The sequence below is a fragment of the Sapajus apella genome, unplaced genomic scaffold, assembly GCF_009761245.1.
Source record: "Sapajus apella isolate SASKATOON/1434 unplaced genomic scaffold, GSC_monkey_1.0 scaffold12, whole genome shotgun sequence".
NCBI lineage: Eukaryota > Metazoa > Chordata > Mammalia > Primates > Cebidae > Sapajus > Sapajus apella.
In genome coordinates, this window is record NW_022436952.1 from 36678729 (window position 1) to 36697260 (window position 18532).

Below are 18532 nucleotides of genomic sequence, written 5' to 3' on the forward strand. Positions count from 1 at the left end.
ATTAATACCACCCAGAAATTAAATTCTCCCTGTATATTATATAGCAATGGTTTACAAACTCAGCTTTATATTAAAATGACCTGGGACCTCTAGAAATCACAAGACATTTAGTAGAGCCAGGAAATCCATAATTTTAGTAAGTCTTAAGTGATCTGGCAAAGTGGACTTTCCTAAAGAAACTAGTGTGCCTGCACCAGTTGCTCCTCCTCTCCCCTCCCCTATAGTTCAGTATTTATAAGGACATTAAAGAAAAAATACACACTGCACACAATGGATGAAAGAGTTAAAACAAACTTTCAGAATATCTAGATATTTTAAAGATAAAAATATGTAAAGGCTTTTAAAAATACATTAGGATCAAAAAGATGAGGAAAGAAGAACAAGAATCACCAGAGTCGGCCGGGCGCGGTGGCTCAAGCCTGTAATCCCAGCACTTTGGGAGGCCGAGGCGGGTGGATCACGAGGTCAAGAGATCGAGACCATCCTGGTCAACAAGGTGAAACCTGATCTCTACTAAAAATACAAAAATTAGCTGGGCATGATGGTGCGTGCCTGTAATCCCAGCTACTCGGGAGGCTGAGGCAGGAGAATTGCTTGAACCCAGGAGGTGGAGGTTGCGGTGAGCTGAGATCACGCCATTGCACTCCAGTCTGGGTAACAAGAGTGAAACTCCGTCTCAAAAAAAAAAAAAAAAAAATTAATCACTAGAGTCTACAATACAGTACCAATAGGTCATTAAAAGCAGAACTATTCAACTCAGTTTTTACTTCTAATTGTTCTAGATGAAAATGAGGCCAGGCATGGTGACTCATGCCTGTAATCCCAGCAGTTTGGAAGGCATGAGGCAGGAGGATCACCTGAGGTTAGGAGTTCGAGACCAGCCTGGACAACACTGTAAAACCCCATTTCTATTAAAAATATCAAAGTTAGTTTGGCATGGTGGCAAGCGCCTATAATCCCAGCTACTCGGAAGGCTGAGGCACGAGAATCACTTGAACTCAGGAGGCAGAAGTTGCAGTGTGCCAAGATCATACCACTGCACTCCAGCCTGAATGACAGAGACCCTGTCCCAAAAAAAAAAAAAAAAACAGAAAATGATCTTCAAATTTGAAAAAGAGCATTGTTGAGAGTTGTCAGAACTCTTAGATACATAAAGCATGAAGAGCCCACCTTCCTGCTTTACCTGAACTTAAGTCTACATGAATTAATCCAAGGTACAGATGAAAATCTAGAAATGTTATAAGAGAAATGCTGTCAGTGAACTTGCAGAAGTCATGAAAAGTAGACAGGAGCCAGACTGGGAATGAGAAAATGTTTCTGCAATTGTCAAAATGCAAGAGTGGGTAAAGGTGAACGGGTGATTTTCATACTATGGGCTTAAATTAATATCAACATTCATTTAATTCTAAGGCTGACTGTACATGAGTTGTCAGCACTTATACAGGGAAGCAGCATTTACTAATAATAAAATCTTACCTTTGTAAAGCACTTTTGCTTTCGAGCTTAGAGTTGACAAAATACTTTGATTCGTATTACCTCACCTCCTATCTTTGATGCTCATGGATCCCTGTGAAAAGCGGCAAGCGACATTATGTCCCCTCCACCACCTGTTACTCACTTCAACATATTAGGAATTTAGGCCTAACACAGCTTAGCTTGCCCCACTGTTAACTCACTCCAGTAGAAAGTTAAGACTTAAAGTCAAGTCCTCTGATTCCTGATTTTTTTTATATTACACAGCTCTTAAAATCAGCATAGGAATAAGTCACAATGAAATGATATAAAGGATTCCTTTTAAATAATGAAGAGGTGGTGGGCAGGAAATGGGTAGGAATATGGATGAAGTGAGACTGGGGAGAAACTTGAGTAATGGATACAAAACGATTAATTTATAATCATCTTTCTAGGCCATGTGCAGTGGCTCACACCTGTAATCCCAGCACTTTGGGAAGCTGAGGTGGGTGGAACTCTTGAGTTCAGGAGTTCAAGACTAGCCTGCACAACATGATGAAACCTTGCCTCTACAAAAAATACAAAAGCCAGGAGTGGTGGTGTGTACCTGTGGTCCCAGCTACTCAGGAGGCTGTGACATGAGGATTGCTTGAGTCTGGGAAGCAGAGGTTGCAGTGAGCTGAGATCATGCCACTGCACTCCCACCTGGGTAACAGAGTGAGACTCTGTCACAATAAAATAAAATAAATAAATAAAATCATCTTTCTACTTTTGATTATGTTTGAAACTTTTCATAATAGAACTTTAAAACATACAAATTAACATTTTTGATAGATGTACTGCAATGGTAATCAAATGCATACCAAAAATATAGTGTACCTGAAACTCTTTTTTTTTTTTTTTTTTTTAAACAGAGTCTCACTCTGTCACCCATGCTGGAGTGCAGTGGCACAAACACTGCCCACTGCAGGCTCAGCCTCATGGGCTCAAGCCATCCTCCCACCTCAGCCTCCCAAGTACCTGGGACTATAGGCATGTACCACCATGCCCAGCTTCTTTTTTATTTTTCTTTGTAAAGACAAGGTCTAACTATGAGGCTAATCTCATGCAATCCTCCCTCCTCCACATCCCAAAGTGGTGGGAATACAGGTGTAAACTACCATGTCCAGCAAGTTCAGCATTTTTAAAGCCATTTAAGTTTCATATAATACTCTCACAGAACATTGAGAGGAAAGGTGAAAAATGGTATGTCTGAGTATTAACCACATTGCACCAAAAGGAAAACAATTAGGATAGTGCAGTGTCTTGAAAACAGGTCCTTTGAGAGATGGCTGAAGAATTAACGAAATTATTTTTGGTGGGAGTGGGAATCTCGGGTGTACTTAAGATGTCTTTATTTTATTTATTTAATTTTTAGAGACAAAGTCTTGCTTGGGCAGTGGTCCCTGCCTGTAATCCCAGCACTTTGGGAGGTCCAGGTGGGAGGCTCACTTGAGTCCAGGAATTCGAGACCAGCCTGAGCAAGATGGTGAAACCTCGTCTCTACAAAAAATTAAAAAACTAGCCAGGCATGGTGGCATGCATCTGTGGTCCCGGCTACATAAGAGGCTGAGGTGGGAGGGTGGCTTGAGCTAGGGAGGTCAAAGCCACAGGGAGCCGTGTTTGTGCTACTGAACTCCACCCTGGGTGAAAGCAAGACCTTGTCTCAAAAGAAAAAAAAAAAAAAAAATTCAGAGAGTTTCATTCTGTCACCCAGGCTGAAGTGGCGTGATCATGGCTCACTGCAGCCTGGAACTCCTACCAAGTGGTTGACACAACAGGCGTGTGCCACAAGGCCCAGCTAATTTTTAAAAAACTTTTTCGGCCAGGTGTGATGGCTCACACCTGTAACCCCAGCACTCTGGGAGGCTGAGGCAGGCGGATCACCTGAGTTCAGGAGTTCAAGATCAGCCTGACCAACATGGAGAAACCCTGTCTCTACTAAAATAAAATACAAAATTAGCCAGGTGTGGTGGCACATGCCTGTAATCCTAGCTACTCAGGAGGCTGAGGCAGGAGAATCCCTTGAACCCAGGAGGCAGAGGCTGCGGTGAGCCGAGATCACACCATTGCACTCCAGCCTGGGCAAAGAAAGTGAAAACTCCATCTCAAAAAGAAAAAAAATTTTTTTAGAGAGGATCTCGATATGTTACCCAGCCTGGTCTCAAACTCCTGGCCTCCAGTGATCATCCCACCTTGACTCACAAAGCACTGGGACTACAGGTGTGAGCCACCATGCCCAACTCAAATTTGTTGAAAAGTAAAGGGACAAATTTATTCTATCGAGTTATAGAGGGTGGAATTAGAAACAATGGATAAAAGACTCCAAATTCCAAACTTTTCTACTTTTATAAAAACCCATTCTTCTTTAAGGCTTATGACTCATATACTACTCACTACCAAACCTACCAAATAGTTACCTACCAAGTTTGTAGCTATTTTCCCCTCATCAAAAGAAATTGGTTCCCGGCTCAGTTTCTCCTCTACCTCTCATATACACCACCATCTAGATAGCATCCAGGTTAGTGTTGCCTGATAAAATACAAGACTTCCAGTTAAATTTGAAATTCAGATAAACATGAATAATTTTTTTACATATGCCCTATGCCATATTTGGGAAATACTTATTCATTGTTTATCTGAAATTCAAATTTAATGAAGCATCCTATATTTCTGCTTGCCAAATCTGACAACCCTAATCTAGGTGACTTCGATGTCACTTATCCAACACATGGGCCTCAGTTTTCCTTAATCTCCTCAATTCCAATGACTACGACCATACCAAAGAAACAGTCTGCAAATTCAGCTGAGTTCTTAATACTGTCCAATATTGTTAAGTGTTCTTAGACCACTCTCTCATTTCCCCCAAAGCTATTATGAATCAAACTCATTCCTTCCTTCTCTACCACTTCAGTCTCTAATTTCACCTTAATTTGGATCCCTGTATTCTTCAATGTTCTATGGTTCTTCATTCCATCATTTCCCTTGTTTATACTTGTCAACTTCTCTCACTAAAGGATAAGCCATTCAATGAATGCCAAAGCCTTCACAAAAGAATGTGAACATCTTAGTATGGCACAGAAGAACCTATGAGATTCACAACTCAATTCACGTATCACTTTCTCTAACAAGCTCTCAAACTGCCCAGTCTCAATCAGATGCTCCTCTTACATACTCCCATGGTACTCTATGCATCTATCATAATATTCACTATAATTTTATTTCTCCCATACTAGACTTTAGGGTCTCTGGAAACCAAGAGCCACATCTTATTATTATTTCCCTAGCATTTACCACAATGTTCCAGCATCTATCACAAATAGAAGGCACTTAAATGTTGGCTGATCAGATGAGATGGATGAGGCTCAATTTAATGGATGAGCTTATAACAATTACAAGTCTACAAATGGAATGAGTTACCTTGAGTTATAGTATACCTGGTCACCCACCACAGGGCAAAATAAGACTGCCTATCATAGTATTTAGAACAGCACAAGAAAAAAAAAGAAGGATCTGCCCTGACGTCTTTTAATGGAACTGGTTAAATTTTGTGTGGCACAACCATTTAACCATCCTTGAAAACTCTAAAACCCAAAGACCCATCAAGCAGACTGCTCTTATGGAGCAGCTCACAGTTTCCTCTCGCCTAAACAGGGCTAAAGGTAAAGTAACAAGTTCTCGGCTGGGTGAGGTGGCTCATGTCTAGAATCCCAGCACTTTGGGAAGCCAAGGTGAGCAGATCGTTTGAGCCCAGGAATTCAAGACCAGCCAGGCAACATGGTAAAACCCTGTCTCTACCAAAAAAGTACAAAAACTAGCTGGGCTACTCCAGAGGCTGAGGTGGAAGGGTCACTTGAGCCCAGGAGGTAGAGGCTGAAGTGAGCCATGTTCATGGCACTGCACTCCAGCCTAGGTGACAAAGCAAGACCCTATCTCCAAAAAAAAAAAAAAAAAAGGCCAGATGTGTGACTCACACCTATAATCCCAGCACTTTGGGAGGCCAAGGTGGTCAGATCACTTGAGGTCAGGGGGAAAAAAAAATAAAAAGAAAAAACATTATATGTAATCCCTTAAAATTTAAAGCAATATAAAAGAAAATGTAACCATATGAAAAGTGTTTATATTAAAAGAACAGATTATAAAACAATGTAAGTCATTCAATTCCAACAACAAACAATACTGACATTTATTGAGCTCCTATGTGCCAGAAACTGTTACATGCTTTATATATATTTCTTTATCAAATCTCATAGCCACCTCTGTGAAACAGGTGCTCTTAACTCTATTTTACAAGTGAATAAAGTGAAGTTTGAAGAAGTAACTTGTCCATGAGCTTAAAGCAGTGGCGGAGAGCAAAGAGTCAAACCCAAGCAGTCTGATTTCAAAATCAGCACGTTTAATAACATGCACCAAAATCTTAACAGTGGTTCTGAGCCGTGCTATTTATTAGTAATGATATTTACTTGTTGTGATTTTGCTGTATTTTCCATACCATCAGGATATTAATTACTACTTTTTTTATTTTTAATGTCCACACAGAGATTAGACAACCAGCTGTCAGGGATACTGTACAAGTAGGACTTAATCTCGGATTCCTTCTAAGGATCTGTGACTGGTCAATCAATGGCTGGAATTATTTTTTCAGCCAGAGGGCTGGCTCAATAAAAAAGAAACAAAAAATCCATTTTAAGAATTATAAAATTTGACCTTATATGGAAATGTTTTAATTTTCTGAATTCTGAGCCACAAAGTCAGTTTGGGTCATGAGAGAAACAACAACTTCAGGTCTTTGTTGATCTTTGCTGCCAATATTTGACCAAAACAAAACCTACTATCACTCTCATTCCTTACTGCAGATTCACTTACCAGAGGCCAAAAACTGAAACATAACAGGAATACAAATGTTTTCCTTTTTTTCCTCCTCACTCAATTGCCCAAAAGGAAGAAGACTCACATGGCGCATCAAGGTACATTTTCCCAGACCCAAGGTGGGACAGAAATAGAAGGGACTGACAAAGACAGGAGAGCAGAAAAAATACTCCAAAAGACAAGATGAAGGATTTGAGAGCTGTTATAGTGAAAAAGAAAAACTGAAAAAGTAGATGTAACAATTAAAAAAAAACACACACAAATTCAGGAATCTTCATTCAAATACTACCAAAGTTTAAAAGGTTGCCTCAAATATAATCAAACTCTAAGTAAAATGTTCTTAGAATATAAAATCCAATTTTGCAAAAATTTGGTATTGTCACAAATTCTATTCTCTCATCTAAGGATTTATGGTGAGCATAATATTATATAACTAAATAAAAGGGAAGCAATGTTACAACTTCTAACAGCTGGAGAAGCTTTGATAAAGTGACCAGGAGAATAACACATAATGAAATCAAGGATATAATGTTTAGAACTTACGTCTATTTCTAACATATAACCAATTTTAAAAGATTCAGATACTCTAATATGAACATAAAAGGTAAAAGATACCATCTTTGAGTGAAAAGGCGATCATACATTCCTTACTATGCATATTTGTACTATCCTTTCATAAATTTTAGACTTGTTAAAACTACTGAAAAGTTAGTGATCTAAGGATTAAGACATCCATACTCTAGTTTAACTCAATTATATATCATATGATTGTGAACATATTGTTTTCCCTAACTTTTTTCTGATGTAGAGTAGAAATAATAATCACTAAATTATAAGAACGGATAGAAAACTTAATACTGCACAGATGCTAATACATTTTTATGACTACTTACAGCTTCTTTTCATGTAAGCTTCATACCTAAGTCATTAAACAAGCCCATGATGTGAACAGGGTAAGTATCATGCCCATTTCACACATGAAAACATAGAAAACTGATGTTCAGAGAGGTTAAGTGACTTGTCGAAGACCACACGGCAAGTTGCAGTCAAGAGATTTTTCTTTTACTACATAGTAGGCTGTCCTCACAAGTCTGAAGTGGTAAAAGTTGTTTTCTCATGCCCAAATTACTATGAGAACTGTGTCAACAAAAAAGAGCCACCACTTGAGATCGTTAAGAGACATAAATTCCCAAAAGGTCAATATCTTAGTATAATATTTTGATTAAAAATAAGTTAAATAAAATCCTTAAAAGTTTCTAGAAGTCCTGCTATTTACAAAATTAACTTCATGGTTCTTGTGGTAGATATACCAATCTGCCAGTGGGGGTGTGGAGTGAGGTGCGAGTACTGGTGGGGGTGAGGTAAAGCAGGAAAGGATTTCATCAGAGAAAGTTAGGTAAGTTATCTGAAATTCAATGGAATAAGACATTCAAAGCTATAAAATATGAATAAGGGCAGGCAACAGCTTGCGGACTGCAGTGGCAACCCTAAGCCAAACCAAGAGTGCCAGACTATGGTTTAAAGAAAATATGCAATCTGGAAGTTTGCACCTCAAGTAACTGCTACTGCAAAGTAATTAGTACCATTTATGGGTAGGAGTATGGAAAATTTTAGAACGTAATGCCAATTCTTCATTTTAGGAGGATGAACTCCACATTAGCTTGGGGCTTTGCCTTAACAGAAGCTTTTTTTGGTGATACAGTCAATGGCTCAAAAGCCACTCAGGACCCAGCACGGTAGTTCATGCCTATAATTCCAGTGCTTTGGGAAGCCAAGGTGAGAAGACTGCTTGAGGCCAAGAGTTTGAGACAGCCTGGGCAACATAACAAGACGCCGTGTCTACAAAAAAAATTTAAAATAATAGCCAAGTACGGTGTCGCATGCCCATAGTCCTAGATATTCGGGAGGTGAGAGATCACTTGAGCTCAGGAGTTCAAGGCTATGGTGAGCTATGATCACACCACTGCACTCCAGCCTGGGCAACAAAACGAGACCTTTCTAAAATAAATGAATAATAAACAATTTTTAAAAACCAGTTATATGTGGAGAAGATAACTACATATCACAGGTATGTAACAGCTGAAGTAGTCAAATGGATAGTCTTTAGGAGACTTTAGTGAGGGTACTATAAATATCAGTTATAATTCATATCATATAGCATTGAACACCTGAGAGTACTCTGTTTACTGAAGGTTCTACCACATAGTATGACACAGAAATTTACAAGTTGATGAAACCTTAAACTTAATTCACAGTCACTACAATGTAAAACCACTTTTCTATTCTTCAAGATCAAAACAAACGGTCTCATCTTTCCCTTCCCACACCCAAGAAAATGGGGTATTCTTAAAAATGACAGATGAAACAAGCCAATGCTTCTATAAACACAAGTCAATCCTTTGCAGAGAAACAGCTTAAGATGCCCATATTCTGCTTCAATATTGATCCCAAGCCTTTGAACAGTTTAAACTGACCACAAATTTCCCCTTCCACTTCTATAGAACATTCTCCTCCTTAAACTTTCTTTAGAGCCTTCCTATACCTCCTATCTCTTGACTTACACACACACCCCTCCAAAATAGACGGAGACCTAGGGAACACATGTGGAAAACATTTTTTAATTAATACACTGCTTATCCTTAAAAGTATGTTGTTAGAATGCAATATAGAGTCTACATAGAACCTCAGAACAACAAATTTAAAGGCTACAACAAAAATGCCCTATAACAGTCTGAGTAATTTAAAGAACACAGATATAAAAATAAGGCTTTCTTACTACTGTATTGTACGACTTAAACTTTTGTTTAAGGACAAAACTTTTGGTTGGGTGGAGTGGCCTGTATTCAAATAAAAAACCAAAAACAAAAATACTTTTTCCATGTTAAAAAAATTTTTTTAAAACAGGGTCTCAACCAGGCCAGAGTGCAGTGGCGTGAGCATGGCTCACTGCAACCTTAACTTCCTGGGCTCAAAAGCAATCCTGCCTCAGCCTCCCAAGTAGCTAGAACCACAGGCATATACTACCACACCTGGCTAATTTCTGTTTGTTTTTTTCGTTACTTTACTTTTAACCAACGCATACTGGCTGATTTTTTTTTTTTTTAACGTTTTATAGAGATGGGGTCTCACTCTGTTGCCCAGGCTGCTCTCAAACTCTGAGGCTGAAGTGATCCTCCCACCTCAGCTTCTCAAAAGCTTGAAATATAGGCATGAGGCACTGCACCCAGTCAAAACAATTTTTTAAAGTACTTTTAAGGCCAGGCGCGGTGGCTCACACCTGTAATCCCAGCACTTTGCACGGCAGAGGCAGGTATTCGAGACCAGCCTAACCAACATGGCAAAACCCCATCTCTAGTAAAAACACAAAAATACTTTGTGGTGTAAAGTATTTTTGTGTTTTTACTAGAGATAGAGTGGCTCACACCTGTAATCCCAGCACTTTGGGAGGCCAACATGAGCAGATCACCTCAGGTCAGGAGTTCAAGACCAGCGTGGCCAAAACATGGTGAAACCCTGCCCCTACTAAAAATATAAAAAAATTAACCGGCGTGGTGGCACACACCTGTTATCCCAGCTACTTGGGAGACTGAGGCAGGAAAATCGCTTGAACCTGGTAGGTAGAGGTTGCAGTGAGCCAAGATTGTGCCACTACACTCCAACCTGGGCAACAAAGCAAGACCTTGTCTCAAAATAAATAAATAAATAAATAAATAGGCAGATTTAAGAAAAGAATCTAATTTCCTAATGGTTAAAAAGTCAAATAAAAAGAGTAGGGCAAAAAACAGAAACATTTAAAATACAATGTAACAATATCAGCCCAGCACCATAGTTTATGCTTATAATCCCAGCACTTTGAGAGGCTGAGGCAGGTGGGTTGCCTGAGGTCAAGAGTATGAGACCAGCCAACACGGTGAAACCTTGTCTCTACTAAAAATACAAAAATTAGCCAGGTGTGGTTGTGCACACCTATAATGCCAGCTACTCGGGAGGCTAAGGCACAAGAATCACTTGAACCCATGAGGCAGAGTTTGCAGTGAGCTGAGACTGTGCCACTGTACTCCAACCTGGGCAATATAGTGAGACTGCATCTCAAACAAACAAACAAACAAAAAAAAAGAAGAAGAAAGAGAACTTGTCAATGGATACTAAAGGTATATATTGGCCAAGGTACATACAAAGGAATATCCAGAGACTAGTCACGCTCCTCCCCTTTTTTTTTTTTTTTTTTTTTTTTGGGAGACAGGGTCTCACCCTGTCACCCAAGCTGGATTACAGTGGCACAATCATGGCTCACTGTATCCTTGAACTCCTGGGTTCAAGCGATCTTCCTGGCTCAGCCTTCTGAGTAGCTGAGACTACAGGCACATGCCACTACACCCAGTGAATATTTTTAGAGACAGCATCTCATTATGGTGCCCAGGCTGGGCTTGAACTCAAGGCCTCAAGCAATCCTCCCACCTGGGCCGTCCAAAGTGCAGGGATTATAAACTTAAGCTACCGCACCCGGCCTACTCTCTTATTTGGTGAAAACACAACAGTCAGTAATAAGCTGCACTCTAGCCTGGGCGACAGAGTAAGACCCTGTCAAAAAAAAAAAAAAAAAAAAAGGAATAAGCAATAAAGAAAACATATAAATCTTGTATTAGAAAAATATTAGACTTTTCAAAGTGTTTCACATTCACATCCTATCAGACCATTGCAAAATGTCCTAACAGTAAGTGACAAATCCAAGATTATAAAAGTAGTTGATCAGATCTGGGCCCTGCTTCAAAAAACATGCTTGCTCTATGGGAGGTAATATAAATATGTATAAATTCCTTCTTTAAGCCAATTTTTTTTCACATTACTAGTTAAATATCACTTATCAAACCTAGACTATTACAAACGCAGAAGTAAAATTCAGTAAAACAAAGCCAAAAGTACTTTTTTATTTAGCCAGTCTACCCTTCAACTAGGAATCATATGAAAAACATTCCATCAATGTTCTGTGTGCTTAAGACTGTGCTGGGCACTGGGGTGATTAGAAGAGAATTCTAATGAAGTTCTTTGCTTTTCAGAAAGTATACACTCCATTTGATAAAAAGACAAGGAAAAAAAAAAAAAACAAAGCCAAGTTGTGTTCAATCAACCCTCTTAAAGGAAGAAACCTTGCCGTGCAGTTCTGTAAAACCCCAGGTGACAAGTATACCAAGAAGATAGCAGAGTTTAGTCTCAAACAACCTCATTAAAAAAAAAAAAATGAAGTTTGAGCTGAACATTGACAGATGGACAGGAATTAGAAAAGCACAAAGGAGGAATTAAAGCATTCAGACAGGGACTGGCAGAAACAAAGATAAGAAGTGGGAATAGGCATGATATATACAGAAGAGACTGAGGTGACCTGCCTGGAACATATGTGCATGCAGAGGCATAATGGGAAATAGTCTGGTAAATTAAGTGGGGTCAACTCCCAATAGTGTTGTGTCAGAGAGACATGCTGTTAAAATATTAAAATCATCGAATATTTAAACTTGAAATAATCTAAAAGATTTTCTAGTCATTTCTTTTTCAACAAATGAGTAAATCTAGGATCCACAGGAAAGCTAATGGCTAGGATAGCGACAAAGGCAGTGAATAACAGAACAAAACTAAGACCACCACTAAGGAACTCTAATTCAGTGGAAAAGTACTGTGTCTTGGGAACTGGAAGAGATTGGTTTGTGGGAGGAGAGTAGTGGAACATCACAGTGGCGTTACAATTGAGCAAAGACCACTATGTTTTGCCAGAAGGAATCACTTTCAGGAAAACGGTAATCAAGAAGGAAAGCAGAAGCAGGAGCTACTTTTCAGAATTACAAAGGGAATGGGTAAACAGTAGAGGTATCGAGTATCTGGCAACAAAAAGAAAAGGATTGGTTCACAGAGAGAGCTGCAGGACTAAGTAAACGTCTGATTTCCAAGAGAAAGGAAATCTTAGTCTGAAAAGTTAAAAGAAAGAAGCTCACATAAAGACTAAATTAGTTCCCAGGTAAGGCAGAAAGTATAAGGGGTACTCAGAACTGAGGAACAGCTGGAAGAAATTTTTTTAAAAGATGATTTCTGGCCAGGCGCGGTGGCTCACACCTGTAATCCCAGCACTTTGGGAGGCCAAGGCGAAAGGATTATGAGGTCAGGAGATTAAGACCATCCGGGCCAAACTTGGTGGTGAAACCCCATCTCTACTATAATTACAAAAAAAATTAGCTGGGCGTGGCGGTGCATGCCTGTAGTCCCAGCTACTCAGGAGGCTGAGGCAGGAGAATTGCTTGAACCTAGGAGGCAGAGATTGCAGTGAGCGAGATCTCACTACTACACTATAGCCTGCACAACAGCTCGACACTCCGTCTCAAAAAAAAAAAAGAATTCCAAAGTAAAGAATAAGCATTATTGTGCTTGCTTCAACAGCACAATACTAAAATTGGAAGAATAAGCATTATTTCTCAGTCACCATAAAGTATTCTTCACCATAAAAGAGTACTCATTTTCAACTATTATAAGGCCTTATAAAAATTACAGACCAGGCTTTAAGAATGAGGCTAGAATATATTTTTTTCTTTGACACGGAGTCTCACTCTGTCCCCAGGCTACAGTGCAGTGTCACCATTTCAGCTCACTGCAACCTTCACCTCCCAGGTTCAAGCAATTCTCCTACCTCAGCCTCCCAAGTAGCTGGGACTACAGGTGCACCCCACCATATCCAGCTAATTTTTGTATATTTAGTAGAGATGGGATTGCACCATGTTGGCCAGGATGTTCTCAATCTCCTGACCTCCTGATCTGCCCACATCAGCCTCCCAAAGTGCTGGGATTACAGGCATAAGCCATCATATTTTTTAAATCCAAAAAGGTCCAAAGTTTTGCAAATCTATTTGTCTAATTAACATGTGGTTTGTTCAAAGACACTTGGCAATCATTGTATACTGTGAATCTCTCACTGCATATTCAAAGAACATTCAGATTAACACTCAATATATGAGAACAACAATTATGCTATTATTACCTCTAAAATCAGAGTTTATAACATGTTCTTTGAGTAGGGTTTCTTTTTGGCTTTTATATACTGCTTTTGCTTGATCAGCTATGAAAAATATAATTGCTTTAAATGAACATATTTACAACAAATCATTTTGGGATGGACTTCTTTTTTTTTAAGTTCAAATATCCATAGTTTTCCCATATTTCCTTTCAGAAATAAAGCTCTACAGGGACCAGTGGGGCATACAGAACTAGGTGAGATACACAGAAGATTCTAATTTGTTTGGAAACCAGGTTAATGAGCCACAATTTAAAGCTACGCACCTGGCAAGCCACAGTGGCTCACACCTGCAATCCCAGCACTTTGAGAGGCCGAGGCCGGTGGATCACCTATGGTCAGGAATTCAAGACCAGCCTGGCCAACGTGGAGAAGCCCTGTTTCTACTAAAAATACAAAAATTAGCTGGGCAGGGTGGCAGGCACCTGTAATCCCAGCTACTTGGGAGGCTGAGGCAAGAGAATTACTTGAACCTGGGAGGCGAAGGTTGCAGTGAGCTGAGATCTCGCCATTGCACCCAGTCCGGGTGACAACAGCAAAAACTCCGTCTCAAAATAATAATAAGCTACACACCTACAATGTGTCAGTTTCAATTAGAAACTTACTATTTGGCACCACAGAGGCAGGTTAAGGAGAGACCTAAGATGTAACTGGTAACATTCAGCTTTCTGGCTATCCACCTTTGCAACTGTCATTTCCCTAATCAAGGAGGTGATTACTTCTAAAATTGGCAATACACATTTAACTTAGGCCATAAATACTAGGTTTAGCTGCAATATTAGCAGGTTAAGCAATTTTGTATTACCCACAAGAATGTGAGCTCAAAATGTCAATATGGAACACATCCACTTCTTTTAAGTGGGTCTACTACACTAAGTTGCTAAGCAATACCCATCAGAGTGCAGTATGTCTGTAATCAGCAGTGGCTAGAAATGCATTTCTGCTTTAATCACACCAAATATTAGAAATCCAACCAAAACATCAGAAACAAGAGTTGCCCTCTTTAGACATGCACATGCTCCCTGGGGGCTGAAGTGGTCCAACATGCATGATGGACCACTAAGCTGTAATAAAAAGGAAAAGCTTAACTCCCCCTGGGCCCAGTAAAGCAAAGTATAGATAATATAATCCAAAATTTAAAAGTTTTATAAATAGTTGAAACTATTAAGATTCTTATACAAATATCTCACAGTACATGCAGGGCTATTTATCCGCTCAACAGAAATGTAAGCAGTGGCTCACGCCTGTAATCCTAGCACTTTGCAGTAGGCAAAGGCAAGTGGATCACCTGAGGTCAGGAGTTTGAGACCAGCCTGGCCAACATGGTGAAACTCCATCTCTACTAGAAATGGTGTATGCCTGTAGTTCCAGCTACTTGGGAGACTGAAGCAGGAGAAATCACTTGAATGAGGGAGGCTGAGATCGAGCTACTGCACTCCAGTCTGGGCCATAGAGCAAGACCTTGCCTCCCAAAAAAAAAAAAAAAGAATTTCTCATAGATCATATGTGTCTTTTTCTTTTTTCAGACAGTCTCCCTCTGTCACCCAGGCTGGAGTGGAGTGGCAGGATCTCAACTCGCTGCAACCTCCACCTCCCTGGTTCAAGCAATTCCCCCTGCCTCAGCCTCCTAAGGAGCTAGGATGACGGGCATGCACCACCTGGCCCCCAGCTAATTTTGTTGTATTTTTAGTTGAGACAAAGTTTCATCATGTTGGCCAGACTGGTCTCGAACTCCTGACTTCAGGCAATTCACCTGCACAGGCCTCCTAAAGTGCTGGGATTACAGGCGTGAGCCACCGCGCCTGGCCTATATCTTTCTCTTAATTACAACATAAGGAGTGAAGAAAATGCTGTTTTAAAAACTTATGTCCTTAATTTTTAACAGATCGTGGTGAGTTTGATTCCACAATATGCATAACTAACTACGAAGCCTTAAGGTCTTTTAACACTAGGGACAGAAGGAAAAACAGTTTCTTGCATTGCTGGGCATATAATCAAAATCATTCTTCTTTTAAATACCTTTTCCACCATGGTAAACAAGCCTAGAGATGAACAGGTAAGAAGCGAAAAAATAAAATTAAGAAAAAACTGAAAATAAATTTTTTTAACGTTTAAAAATTGAGGAGAATGGCGGCATGAATCCTTCAAATTCCTACATGCCGATTCTGCTGTGCACAAGGTTCTGCTTTGAGTTTCTTCTATGTGCCATTTAAATCCTTTATTAAAATTACAGAGAGTCTTTTCTATCAAGTTTTAAATCTAATACTCTATCAATAATGCAATCTTTTATATACAGTAACATTAAACTTCAGATGGATTAGTAGTATAGTTTGGTTTATAGTATGCCTTTGGGTCTGGAAGCAGAAAAATGGATGAAATAATTCCTTCAAGTCTCTACAGCTTCATAATTCAATTTTATCTACATAGGTTCTTCTCAACTTCCTCTGCCTGCTCCTAGATATTTTTCATGTGGGTCTGAAACACTTTGAGTCCGGTAAAGAAATGTTTATGGATCAAATAAGAGAGAAACTCTTCCCCCACCCCTTCAGCTCCCAGTCAGTTTTACCATTATATCCAGTAAACAAAATAGATTGACTCAATCTTAAACAATTCCCTCATCACAGGAAGCCCATCGCAACCACAGCTGCAAAAAGTACCCTTAAACCTTCCCCAACTACCTACAGCAACACAAAGTTAAACTAACTTCCACTGACAAAAGGCTACGTGTGCCTTCAGCCCCAGGATTAATCGTGTGAAACCCTGGCGATAAAAAGTCACCTCCTCAAGCTACAAAACTTTTTTTTTAATCCCAAATATTCTCAATGAAACTTCTCTTGTCAACCGGGAGGAGAGAGTCAAAAACAACAACAAACACTAGCTGAACAACCAGCTCCAGGACCACATCCCAGCTGTCTTTGCTCCTGTTGTCAGTGGCTCACAAGCAGTTTCTCACTTTCCCTTCACTGTTCTCCCCTTACTCCCCAACATTCTCACTGGAGAATACATCACCTCCTCAGACCGCTGGCAAGAAAAAAAAGGGAGAGAAGAGACTGCAATTATCAAGGAAGAGGAAGATATTTCAGAACCACGTTTTCCCCTGCAAATGGCAATTTAAAAAATGACAAGTCTGTGTCATCAGGATATGGGGGGACGACGTTGTGGGGCATCACAAAGATGTGCAGTGAGTGTGCACTTGAAGCTCTCAGGGCAGGATGAGACGAGGAGCGGAAAGTAAGAAAACCTGTGTCTTCCTTGCTTTCTGCTCTTCCCCCTCCAGGAGAGGAAGCTGAAGAAACTGGGGGAGGGGCGGAATGTTATCGTTCTCCTATTGGGGGTACACAAGACAGGCCTTAGGGTTCGCTCGTCCCCAGTAAGGAGGATCACGGAGGGAAGAGGAAGAAAGAACCCCTAAACGTTACCCACCTCTGTTCAAAACAAAACTAAGGGGGTGATTAAATCCAGTTGGCGCACCCCTGAAGGCGCCCCCAGGTCACTCATCCCTATTCCCAAGCGGAAGGGCTGGGATAAGCGGGATGGAGGGTCGGAGGCTGGTCAGGGACAAGGCCCCACCCCCCGACTTAGGAGGGAAACGGAGCCCAAGCTCCGAGCCGTCCCCTCCTACCCCGCACCTCCCGCCTTGGCCACCCCCTCTTATCCCCCCTTCCCTTCCTTTCCTCCAGAGCCTGAGGCAGCCGCGGGGGAGGCGGCCGCTCCTACCTCCCCTCACCCACTCTGTCCCCACCCCCACTCCGCTCCCACGTCCCGCCCGCCACGGGCCCGTTACCTGCTCGTCGAAGCGGCTGACCACGGCCTGGACCCATTCCACCGGCCTGTGCGCGGCCATGTCCTCCCCGCGGCCGGGGGGCGGCAGAGGGAAGGGTGGGCCGGCGCCCTGGGCCGGGAAGAGCGGGGGCTGAGGTGAGGGAAGAGGCGAGGAGTGGGTCTGAGGAGTGCAGGCTCCCAGCGTTCCCACGGGGGTGGGGATGGGGGGGTCAGCGCCGAGCGGGAGGGGGAGAGGGAAAGGGGGCGTTGGCAAGGAGGCTGGGGGGAGGGGGGTGGGGAAGGGGACCCGGGGAGGGGAGGGGGCCTCTTGGTCGCTCTCCCCACTAGCGCCGTCTCCCCACAGCCATCACAGTCCGAGACGCCGCCATGACACCCCACCGGAAGTGGGATCGTTTCCACGGCCCGGGGAGAGGGAGCGCAAGCAAGCTAGAGATTGAGAGCGCGGCTGGGAAAGGGGAGGGGGAAGCGAGAGGGAAAGGGGACTGCCGCGCATGCGCCCGCGCCGGCCGGTTTCATTAATGAAAAAGCGAGTCCTCCTGGAGGTGACGTCACCTAACTCCTCTGGGCCGACGGGCGAGCGTCCCTCACTGCCGCGGGGCTCACCTAGACTGGCCCTGGGCTCAGCTGGCGAGCGCCAGAGCTGACCCGGAGCATCTGCTCCCATCCCCGCCTCCACCTAGGGCTGCCCCCTCCCCCGCCGGCCTCCGGGTTTGGATTGCTCCCGGAGTTGGAAGTTAGGGCGCCCTGGGGCTAGCCTTTCTCCCAGCGCCTGGATCTCAGTCGCTAATCTCCCAGGGATGCTGTGCTCTCGGCCTCTCTCTGCCTTAAGCTCTCAGAAAAAACAAAGCACACGACTTCTGATTTTCGGGTTCTTCGTAGTTTTGTAGACTGCTGAGAAACAAAAAAGGAAGGCCAAAGAGAGACTCCGTGATTTTTCTTTTTTAGAGGTCGCTTAAATCCCAATGCTAAACCCAGTGGCAATCGAGGTCTAGCCATTGGGTCTAGCATTGGGATTTAAGCCCATCCTCACTCTGCTAAACTCATAGCCTCCCAAGTTAATATAACTTTCGCACAGTTGATAATAGAATGAAGTTTCACCACCCTCAAAACACCTTTAGGGCCTCGCATACATTATTAATTCAATATATTCATCGTCATTTTTAAACCTTTCAACAAACCTTTTCAATACATATCATTATCCTCATTTAACTGACGAATAGGTCACAAGAGGTTCCTTGGTTTGCCCAAGGTCACAGAGTTGGCAGGTGGCAGAGTAAGGAAGTAAAGCTATGAGGTTTAACTCCAAGGAGAGTAGAGGCAGACTATGGCTCTCCTGAA

General features: G+C 41.7%; 1 protein-coding gene across 10 annotated transcripts in view; it reads right to left on the bottom strand.

Annotated features, from left to right (window-relative positions):
* Positions 1-17629, bottom strand: part of NF1 (neurofibromin 1) — a 306641-nt gene extending 289012 nt beyond the window's left edge. For 5 of the 10 annotated variants that reach the window (XM_032280963.1, XM_032280964.1, XM_032280962.1 and 2 more), the window contains exon 1: positions 17196-17611. In XM_032280963.1, coding sequence (XP_032136854.1) covers positions 17196-17255 — 60 coding nt within the window. In that variant the 5' untranslated portion in view covers positions 17256-17611. Of the gene's footprint in view, positions 1-17195 lie in introns of all 10 variants that reach the window. The other 5 variants (XM_032280970.1, XM_032280969.1, XM_032280968.1 and 2 more) reach the window with 2 other exon arrangements.
* Between the last annotated feature and the right edge of the window lie 903 nt (positions 17630-18532).